At 34.8% G+C, this 11669-nt stretch overlaps 1 protein-coding gene across 2 annotated transcripts; it reads right to left on the bottom strand.

The window, feature by feature from the left end:
• Positions 1-281: 281 nt before the first annotated feature.
• Positions 282-4569, bottom strand: LOC104115790 (uncharacterized). Of its 2 annotated transcripts, none has more exons than XM_009626494.4 (4): positions 4419-4569; positions 2440-3191; positions 2261-2344; positions 282-667 (listed from the first exon to the last, which is right to left on the bottom strand). In XM_009626494.4, exons 1-4 carry the CDS (start codon positions 4553-4555, stop codon positions 567-569), a joined length of 1074 nt encoding a protein of 357 aa, XP_009624789.2. In that variant the 5' UTR covers positions 4556-4569; the 3' UTR covers positions 282-566. The 2 variants fall into 2 exon arrangements, with proteins under 2 accessions (XP_009624789.2, XP_033517088.1); XM_033661197.2 differs by having other exon boundaries at positions 2440-3297; positions 4419-4521.
• Between the last annotated feature and the right edge of the window lie 7100 nt (positions 4570-11669).

Here is an 11669-nt window from a genome sequence, read left to right as displayed (position 1 = left end):
ATATTGGAAAGCTATAATTGACCATTATTTATTCAAGAAATGCTGGTTAATGAATTAAGGGTAAAACATGAAAGAAAAAAATTGTCTTTTCTTGATATGCATAAAGTGACAAGTAAAAATGAAAATCTATTTTTAGTATACCGCCAAGTAAAAGTGAACAGAGGAGTATAACTTTACTTTATAGCACTAGCCGTAGATAGATGGAAACGTCAGGATGGAGAGGGCTAGTCTACCTAATATGCAAATCTTGAAAACATAGGTCAAAGAACAAGGAAAGCATATAAATAAAGTGGAAGCAAAACTTCAGAAGATGAAACAAAACAAATGTACAGATAGTATGAACTGATTATACCCAAATGAATACCAAAGTTCAGTTCCGGATGACTTCTTCTTCTTGATCCCTAGAGGGCTAATCCAAGTAAAAAGCTCGCTATCAAAAAAAAATACTATTAATGTTTAAAGAAGCCTACAGGCTCTGCTCAAGATCTTGTAACCTGTGAAGCAGAAGGCTGGAAATAGGCCGTGCATCAGTGCAACACGAGTTATTGTCATTAGACTCGCGCTCATCATTTCTTGGTTGGGACTAATGGAGCTGTCTGCGTTATGTTAGTAAACAAGGTGGATTTTCCCAAAACATTTAGGGCCTTCACTCGTTGCATCTCCTTTCCTGCGATGATTAGAAAAAAGGGAAATTTTATTGAACTGTTCTTGTGTTGGTCGCTTTCTGAAAGTTTAGCAAAAGCGCCATTAGTGAATGGAAACCATGAATGTGAATAAAGAACTCGCAAGAGTAAATTGAAGGCTTAAAGCCTCAGTCTTGATTTCTTTGAAACCAGTGGCAATTTAGGAAGCTTTCAAACCGATATTTCCCTCTCCAATTCCTCATTGTGCACGTTAGCAAATAAAGCCACTAAATACCTTCCTCTAGACTTCCATTCTATGTGTTTCAAACCTAAAATGATTTTTCGCAGCAACTAATGAATTACATATTTCAGGACAGTGTTATCAAAGGCGAAAAGCGCAAAAAAGCTCTAAGGTATGTTGGGGCTTTAAGCGCAAATAAAGCGTAGGCTTTAACGAAGAAAGGTGCAAATGGAGAAAAACTACAAAAATGTATGTGTAGTCCAAAACTAATATCTATAAGCATGAATACCAAATATATGGACTAAGAAATTGAAGAAAATTTACAATAAAGTGAAATATCAATTATTTAGTGTGGCCTGTTCAGGATTACGCTCATTGGCAAGGAAAAGTATGCCTTAGAGCTTTGATGACAACGCTGAAGCGCCCGCTAAGCGCGGCGAAGCGCTCAATATGTTTTGAGTCTCGCTTAAGGGCGTAACTAAGCGCACCTTTGATAACACTGTTTCAGGAGAGGCAAATTTGAATCCAGCACTTAGCCATAGTGCCTAACACGGATATATTGACTCAAGCATGCTCCAGGCTGCTAAATAACCCCACCAACAAAACATCTCTAGGAGTCATTTTGTTGCGACATCAGTCTACGGAATACGTGGGTGGTAAGCTTAACACTTGATTTATTACAAGAACACATCAAGTTAAGTTAACCAAAAATGCAAGAGAAGAGACTGAACTAGCCAATGCAACAGCATCTACCAACACATTCAGTTGCTTCATCAATTCACCACAGATTATGGTGGCAATACGGAAAGCACCAGTACCACATCTGATGACATTATAAAGGGGCCCCTCCTAGCACTTACAAATGACGGTTTGGAGACAAAACAAAAAATTCCTTAGGTGGCATTTGTTTTCAAAAATTGTAGAAAATTTCTTTCAATTTTGCAAAAAGAAAGAAAGAAAGACATGCAACCAAACCCCATCGGAGAAAAGTTTTTCTGTTTTTGAAACATACGCTAAAGTCCACTCTCTTTCTGAAAGTTTAACCTTACAGACCTTAACTTGAACCCAAAAACCAATGAAATGTATGGTCAGCTCACTCCCCCCATTCTAGCAGAATTGTCTGACTGCTTTTCTTTAACCAGCATTCTAACTAATTTACACCATTAATTTACTCTTAAAAGCTTTTTGCTTTACCCATAGTCATAAACACACGTATAAATAGACATATCAACAAGAAGCAAGCTTTCACCAAAATCAGTAAAGGTTTATCCGTAACTAAGAAGTAAAGTTTTATTCATTTGAATATATACATGCATACATCTACACATGTGAACCATTCAGAAATTCTCATCCATTAAGGGTAGGAGAAAAAACCAATAGTTGAGTGTCAGCTCACCTTCCTCTATTGTCAGCTGGATAGCCCTTTTCTCCAAATCAACAGCATGTCTGCTAAGCTCAGCTGGTGACAAATGTAGAAGCACTGATTGAAAGACAAATCATACAAACAGCATTAATAAGCAGTCAAACAGAAATTAGTTAACTACTGAAGCTATGTAGCAGGACTCTAACACTCACTCTGAATGTAATCTGTTCGGTTCAATTCATCACACTGTTTCAGGAACTTCTGCAGACGAATAAAATGTTCTGTCAATTGTTGATCCTCCACCTTGACATCCAAATTAAGCACTGGCTCTGGAGAAAATTTAGAAGAAACAATTTGAGCAGCATGAGTGCTGTTGGCGGCCTTGCCAAGAGAATTAGGAATTGACGGTCCACCACGTGAATATGTCGTCATAGGTGTCAAATGGTTTGGCATTGCTACAGGAGGATGACTACTACTACCCTCTCTCTGTTGATTTTGTTTTTGAGGAATTTCTCTCTGCAACTGACACGGATGCTTTGATGCCTGAGTACCCTCCACAAATTTATCCACACTGTTCTGCATTCTTCCCTTACCTAGTTCTAAATCAAATCTTCTTCGAGCATTTAGTATATGTTCATTCGTACCATTGCTGCTCAAAGACATATTAGAATTGGTACTTGAAGGGCGCTCAGGTGTAAGCCTCTTAGTTCCGCACACCCTAGTTGGATCTGCAATAGGTCTTGCCCCTAAAAAAAGTGAATTTTCTTGATGACTACTTATCAAGCTGCTTTTTTGGTTCTGCACGTCTCTCAAAGCTGTCTTTCTCGTTACACCAGGCAGCTGCTTATCAAACGTTGGCCCAACAGCTCCACTATTGGTGACACCACTTCGAAGGGGTTCGGAGTTGATCATTTTGAGATTATTCTTGGTACCTTCCGGAAGTAGATAATTGTCTAAATGAAGCCTGATCAGAAAGCAAAGATGTAGAATATATCATGCTTCCTTAACGTTACGAAGACTCTCGAAGAAGATGGTTGAGAGGAAAAAACAGAACTCTTAATGGATTTTACCTATATGAAGAAGATTTAAGAGTCAGTAAGTCACCTTTTTATACACTGCCGGGGAAGTGCACTTTATTCTTACATTTGTACAACATAAAATGGTGTTTCCCGGGGATACTAAACTAATTTTTCGCAGTTGGAGGTACAGGAAGACACCGAAAACTACTACATAGATACTTTCTGTTTGTTTGGTACAAACTCAAACTTGTAGTTAAGGGAATAAACTAATTTGTTTATGGAGTTTCTCTACCGTTTTCTCGGGAAAAAAAAGGATTACTAGTACATATCGAAGCATAGAGAAAGGAGTCCTATATTAGGAGAAACTCCCAAATCCCAACGACCCATGTCCTGTTAACTGAAGATAAAGAAGCCAATAAATACCAGCTCTTTATTTGTAACAAATTATCATCCAGTAGCATAATTCATAACTATTTCAAGAACATTGACAGCAACCAATTTCATGAGGTAAAAAAAGTATTTAGTAAATTACTGTTGTATATAGATAATGCCGAAAATCATTACTCAGAGCTAACTCTTACAAGAAAATATATGGCTAAGCAAATATAGATCTGTTTGGAAAATATTTAAATAAACTCCTTAAAACACATTGAGCATTTGATGGACAAACATTTCCTGTATACTCGGCTAATTACTTACTATTATAAACAAATACAGTAAATAGATAAATACTTTCCCAAAAATTAACAACAGCCAAATAAGTACAAACAATAAAATAAGATAATGAAGGACAAAAAAATTTGAAAAAAAAGCAAAATAAATAATTTAAAAAATCAGCTTAGAGTAAAATTAAGAACAAGCATGTTTCTTCTATATAAATAAAATAAAAATTAAAGCAGTCGCTCACTACCGAAATTGTACACAGAAGATTCTAGAAGCACCCACAAATCCTCTAAATCTTCGTATAAAAATGAGAACCCACCTCCGAAAATTTCCAATTTTTGCCTATAACTATGAATGTCAAATTAAAGAACACATTTTCAATTTTTAAATATTTTATTAACAAAAACTCATATTTCAAAAAATAAAATTCAAATTTATGGCAACAAAGATCGAAAGTTTTTTGGAGATAAAACGTCGAAAACGAGTGAGATTTCTCAAAGGGTACTTACTGTAAAAGCTGATTATAGAAACTGTGCGCAAAGTTGGAGAGACGGCGCCAGTAGGAGAGGGGTTTCAAAAGAGGCAACTTTGGCTCCAAATATTTATTAAAAATAAAATTTGCCGAATTTGTTTCATTTAAAATCATAAATATCTACAGCCCTTTATTACTTTATTTCCTGAAATGTCCTTTAAAGTGGTTAATTTACTTGAAATTGACATTATCCATGACCAGATTTTGACAAATGCACGAGACTTTAGTGACTTATTATTTACACTAAAAAATAAAATAGGAAGCACGAGAAAATGTTTTTTAATTGTACAAATTTCTGTTTCACTATTGGTGAACAACTAATCATAGGGTCATTTGGTTTGACGATGGTGATTATCATAATTACAAGATTACTTAATGGATGAATTCTAAATGGCAATTGCGTAATACGTGAATGAATTTAAGGTATGTATATATATACTTGTTATGAAAATAATTATATTGTGGATGTCAATTTATTACTCCGCTATAGATCTCAAGAAGATTATTCATTTAGTACTCTGTTGAAGTTTATCTACAAGCAGCTCAATGAAATGATTTGCAACAGTTTCTTATTAAATAGGCAGGTTGCAAGTAGCTCATGCAGACATCTTACAAGCACCTAAAGAAAAATCTTGCAGTTACTTCCTGAAAAGCCTTGCAGCTGCTTCCTTTCTTCTATAAATAGAAGAGTTTTCAGTTCATTGTGTACATAAGTTTGAAGTTTGAATAATATATCAGTTTCTCTCTATACTTGTCTTTACTTTACAGTCTTTATTTTATAACACGTTATCAGCACGAGACTCTGTCATCTCGAGCAAATACTTTAAAAGTATCACAGGTACAGACTTTTTTTTTTCTAAATAATGTCAAATCTTTCTAAACTTGAATTTGTAGCCCTGGATATATCGGGCAAAAGCTACATATCTTGGGTGCTTGATGTCGAAATTCATCTTGATGCGATTGGTCTGGCAGACACCATCAAGGACAAAAATCAGGCATCAAACCAAAACCGTGCCAAAGCAATGATATTCCTACGCCATCACCTTGATGAGGGCCTAAAAATATAATATCTTACTGTTAAAGATCCAGTTATACTGTGGGATAATTTGAAAGATAGATATGAGCACCTAAAGATGGTCGTTCTTCCACATGCACGATATGATTGAACTCATTTGAGGCTACAAGATTTTAAATTTATCAGTGAGTATAATTCTGCTATGTTCAGAATTATTTTTCAATTAAAATTATGTGGTGATAATATTATTGATCATGATATGTTCGAGAAAACTTTCACCATTTTTCATGCCTCGAATATGCTCATGCAACAGCAATATCGAGAGATGGGATTCAAAAAGTATTCTGAACTTATCTCACATCTTCTTGTAGCCGAGCAACATAATGGACTATTAATGAAAAATCATGAAAGTCGACCTACTAGTTTTTGTCCATTCCCTGAAGTAAATGAGACGAACTTCCACCAAGCTAAGCGTGGAAGAGGACATGGCTCCAGTCATGGTCGTGGTCAGGGAAGAAACACTAATCATGGTAATAATGATACACCAAAGAACCATCCTCACCACCAGCAGTGGAAAAGGAAGGGACAAAAGCATGAAGCGGTGCAAGCAGCAAACACAGAAAATGCATGCTATATATGTGGAGGAAAAGGGCACTGGTCACGTACATGTCGTACGCCAAAGCACCTGGTTGAGCTGTATAAAGCCTCCCTGAAGAAGACTAAGAAAAATACTGAAGCAAATTTTATTTCTGAAGATAATTTAGACTTCATGCATTTGGATGTAGCTGATTACTTTGCACTCCCGGAAGGAGAAACAAGTCATGTGATCGGTGATGAATTTGTAGAGATGTAAATATTTTGATTTTTGTTGTTTGTAGTAGATAGTATGGTTATGTAATTGTTGTACATAAATAAAAGTTATGCTTTGATAATGATGTTTACTATCATATTTATTTTGTTTATGTCATTTTGAAGAATATGGATAATCCTCAAATTATGTTTGGATCAAAGTTCAATCATGAAGATATTTGTGTAATTGATAGTGGAACAACTCATGCCATATTCAAAGATCAGAAATACTTTTCTTATTTGTATAAGGAAAAAGCAAATGTTTCTACAATTTCTGGTAATATAAGTTTGATTGAAGGCTCCGGAAGAGTTACTGTATTTATGTCTAAGGGAACAAAACTTATTATAGACAATGCATTATTCTCCTCCAAGTCCCGAAGAAACTTGTTGAGTTTTATAGATATCCGCCGAAATGGGTATCATGTTGAGACGATAGATGAAATGAATATGGAATATCTTTGTATTACAAAGAATGTTTCTGGCCAGAAGTGCATTGTAGAAAAGTTACCAACTTTATCTTCTGGCTTATACTATTCAAAGATTAGTACAGTTGAAGCACACTCTATCGTAAACCAGAAGTTTACTGATTCAAATACTTTTGTGCTTTGGCATGGCCGTTTGGGCCATCCTGAATCAATAATGATGAGACGAATTACTGAAAATTCGAGTGGGCATCCATTAAAGAACTTGAAGATTCTTACAAATGATGAATTTTCTTGTGATGCTTGTTATCAAGGCAAAATGATCACTAGACCATCATAAGGTTGGCATTGAGTCCCCTGCCTTTTTAGAGCGTATACATGGGGATATATGTGGACCTATTTACCCACCAAGTGGGTTGTTCAGATATTTTATGGTCCTAATACATACATCTTCAAGATGGTCTCATGTGTACCTACTATCATCTCGCAACCTGGCGTTTGCAAAGTTATTAGCCCAAATAATTCGATTAAGGGCACAATTCCCAGATTATCCTATAAAGGCTATTCGCCTTGATAATGTTGGAGAATTCTCATCTCAAGCTTTTGATGATTACTATCTATCAGTTGGGATAAAAGTTGAACATCATGTAGCTTATGTTCATACTCAAAATGGCCTTGCAGAGTCATTTATTAAACGCCTGCAATTGATAGCAAGACCACTACTTATGAAAACAAAATTGCTCACTATTGTTTGGGGCCATGCTATCTTGCACGCAACATCACTTATCCGTCACAGACCGACACATTATAATAAATATTCTCCATCATAATTAGTTTTTGGTCATGAACCAAATATTGCTCATCTACGAATTTTTGGATGTGTTGTATATATGTCAGTAGCACCACCACAGCGCAATAAGATGGGCCCGCATATAAGGTTAGGAATATATGTTAGGTTTGAATCACCCTATATTATTTGCTATCTTGAACCATTGACGGGAGATTTATTTACTGCTCGATTTACATATTGTCGGCAATTAGGGGGAGAGAAAAAGAGAAATTTTGTGAAAAGTTTCATCATTATCTCATTTTTATCCACATACCCCTATATGTAATCAGGAGGTCCAGAAGATCATGCATTTACAAAATATAGCAAATCAAATGCCAGACGCGTTTACTGATTTGAAAAGGATAACTAAGTCACATATCCCTGCAGAGAATGTACCTATCCGAATTGATGTCCTAGCAGGACCATCTACTAGCATGAGAGCTAGCGAATCTAAAGCACGCCTAAAACGTGGTAGGACTTTGGGTTCTAAGGATCGAAATCTTCGAAAAAGAAAATCAACAAATGATCAAAACGATAATATAAAAGGATCTCCTGAAGAGACCCAAGATCTAATTAGTTCTGAGATTCCTGAAAAAATCAATGAATCCGAGACTCAAGTGATCGAGAAACTTTTAATAAGTTCTAATGGTGATGGGATTAATTTAAATCGATCTGAAATAGTGATGGATAATATTTTTGCTTATAATGTTGCACTTAACATTATGCAAGATAGTGAGGATCTTGAACCCCGATCTGTTGAAGAATGCCGGCAAAGATCTGATTGGCCAAAATGGCAAGGGGCAATTCAATCAGAATTGAACGCACTTGCTAAAAGAGAGGTCTTTGGACCAGTAGTCCAAACACATACTGGTATAAAATTAATTGGTCATAAATGAGTTTTTGTGCGAAAAAAGAATGACCAAAATGAAGTTGAAAGATACAAGGCTCGCCTTGTCGCACAAGGATTCTCACAACGACATGGAGTCGATTATGAAGAAACATATTCACCCATTATGCATGCCGTAACATTTCTATATCTCATCAGTTTAGCCTTACGTAAAAGGCTTGAAATACATATGATGGATATTGTTACAACTTATCTGTACGGGTCACTTGATAATGAGATTTACATGAAAATTCCTGAAGGATTTAAAATGCCCGAAGCATATTCGAAATCTCGGGAAATGTATTCAATCAGATTACAAAGATCTTTGTACGGTTTAAAGTAATCTGGGTGCATGTGGTATAATCGTCTTAGTGAATATTTGCTGAAAGAAAGTTACATAAATGATGTTATCTGTCCATGTATTTTTATTAAAAAAATGACGTCAGAATTTGTTATATTTACTGTTTATGTTGATGACATAAATCTTGTTGGAATTCCAAAAGAGCTCCAAAAGGCAATTGAATATCTTAAGAACGAATTTGAGATGAAAGATCTTAGAAAGACAAAACTTTATCTTGGATTGCAAATTGAATATTTAGCGGACGGGATTTTTATACATCAATCTGCCTATACATAAAGGGTTTTAAAAGCGCTTTTACATGGACAAAGCGCACCAATTGAGTACACAAATGATTGTTCGATCACTTGAAGTGAATAAGGACCCGTTCCGACCTCCATAAGAGGATGAGGAACTCCTTGATCCTGAAACACCCTATCTCAGTGCAATTGGTGCACTTATGTATCTTGCTAATGCTACAAGGCATGACATAGCATTTTCTGTTAATTTACTAGCAAGATATAGCTCTTCTCCTACACGGAGACATTGGAATGAGATTAAGCATATTTTGCGATATTTAAAGGGAACTCTTAATATGGGTTTGTTTTATGCTAATAAAGGTAGTGCAGATCTTGTTGGTTATGCAGATGCAAGTTATTTATCTGATCCCCATAAAGCTTGATCTCAAATCGGGTACATGTTTATATGTGGAGGTACTGTCATATCACGGCGTTCCACAAAGCAATCAATTGTTGCTACTTGTTCAAATCATGCTGAGATAATAGCTATTCATGAAGCAAGTAAGGAATGCGTATGGTTGAGATCAATGATTCATTTTATTCAAGAAAAATGTGGTTTGGAATGTGATAAAAGATCCACAATTTTATACGAAGACAATGTTGCATGCACAGCCCAATTAAAGGGAGGATTTATAAAAGGAGATAGAACGAAGCACATTTCACCAAAATTATTCTACACACATGATCTTCAGAAAAATGGTGACATCGATGTGCAACAAATCTGTTCAAGTGACAATCCAGCAGATTTGTTCACTAAATCTTTGCCAACTTCAACTTTTGAGAAGATGGTATACAAGATTGGAATGTGGAGACTCAAATATTTGAAACACGATTTTCATCAGGGGGAGTAAAATACGCGTTGTACTCTTTTTTCCTTACTGAAATTTTTTTCATGAGATTTTTCTTGTAAGGTTTTTAATGAGTTAGCTAGAAATGCGTATTACTAAATATGTGTACTCTTTTTCCTTCACTAGAATTTTTTCCACTGAATTTTTCCTAGTAAGGTTTTAACGAGGCACAATACCTTTTAATGAACATCTAAGGGGGAGTGTTATGAAAATAATTATATTGTGGATGTCCATTTATTACTCTGCTATAGATCCATTTAGTACTCTGTTGAAATTTATCTACAAGCAGCTGATGCAGACAGGTTGCAAGCAGCTCAATGAAATAATTTGCAGCAGCTTCTTATTAAACAGGCATGTTGCAAGCACCTCATGCAGACAATTTACAAGCAGCTAAAGAAAAGTCTTGCAGATGCTTCCTGAAAAGTCTCGCAGCTGCTTGCTTTCTTCTATAAATAAATGAGTTTTCAGTTCATTATGTACATAAGTTTGAAATTTTAAATAATATATCAGTTTCTATCTATACTTGTCTTTACTTTACGATCTTTATTTTATAACAATACTAGTAATGTAAATATTTTTCACATGAAAAATGATATGAATGTATAAATATTAAATACTTTTTATATTATCAGTAAATAAAACTTAACTCTCTATGAAATAATAATTAAAAATTTAGTTGATTGTACTAAAATATTAGATACAATCATACAAAGACCGTCAAACTGGTAACAATACCCATATTAATACTGGTCTAATAGGTTTTCGTTTTTGCTATTTTGGCAAAAGTTTGAATCATTTATTGCTTAGATTAGAAAATGCATCTAGATTATCCTCCGTATTGACTAGAAGATCAATGGTTCTAAGTTACAAAAATACTCTTTTGCACAAATATAACATGCTGGGTAGGTGCAATACAAGAAAGAGTTAAGTTCACTCTACTGTTGAGACTTTCATCTTTATAAAACCTCGAATTTACAATAAATTACAACCTAGCATGATATTGGAAAGATTTGTATACTTAACTCTAATTTTCATCAAAATGAGAAATGAATATGGAAGAAACTCACGTCATATATCACTTGTCAAATTAGGCATCTGTCCAAATCAATACCCTTCTCGTAGTCTGTTGGGATAAACTTCTAAAATCAGCTTATTTTGAGAAGTACTTTTCAAAAAAATATTTTTAGTGATAAACAGTTTGTGTTTGACTAATTAATTTGAGAAATATTTTTGAACATTAATTTGTTTTGGTCAAGTTTTTAAAAACTATTTTTAAGTTTATTTTTCTCAAAAGTGCTTCTTAGAAAAGTGTTTTTGGAGAAACTATTTTTTTTTATTTCTCAAAAAATGTTTCTGCTTCTCCTCAAAAGCACTTTTTTTCCTTCTAAAAGCTGGGTCAAACATCTCAATTTTTGGAAAAAAAATACTTTTGGCAAAAAAAAAAGCACTTTTGACCCAAAAAAAAAAAAAAGCTTGGCCAAATAGGAAATAAGAAGGCACTTATAAGTTGTTTCCGGTCCTAAGAAAATGAAAAAATACAAAAGATAGAGCGGATTTTTCACAACTACAAAAATGAAATGTTCTCATATTTGCTGCAAAAGTGAGTTGGTCCAGCAGATTAATGGACTTGATTTTGCCTTAATAAATTGCAAGTTTCCAGCAGGAAAAGAAGAAGAAAACAATGTACAACGCTAAGCAAACGGTCAATGCGGAGACACGAGCAATGAATTGAATCCCTTTCGT

The sequence above is a fragment of the Nicotiana tomentosiformis genome, chromosome 4 (genome assembly GCF_000390325.3).
Source record: "Nicotiana tomentosiformis chromosome 4, ASM39032v3, whole genome shotgun sequence".
Classification (NCBI taxonomy): Eukaryota; Viridiplantae; Streptophyta; class Magnoliopsida; order Solanales; family Solanaceae; genus Nicotiana; species Nicotiana tomentosiformis.
This window is presented reverse-complemented; position numbering and strand designations above follow the sequence as displayed.

Excerpts from the sequence above, each read along its gene's own strand:
- LOC104115790 (XM_009626494.4), bottom strand. The coding sequence starts at position 4,555 with ATGATTTTAAATGAAACAAATTCGGCAAATTTTATTTTTAATAAATAT. Across the intron at positions 2,345-2,439 it reads CCGAACAGATTACATTCAGA|TGCTTCTACATTTGTCACCA; the intron begins GTGAGTGTTAGA and ends TCTTTCAATCAG. Across the intron at positions 668-2,260 it reads CCAGCTGACAATAGAGGAAG|GAAAGGAGATGCAACGAGTG; the intron begins GTGAGCTGACAC and ends TAATCATCGCAG.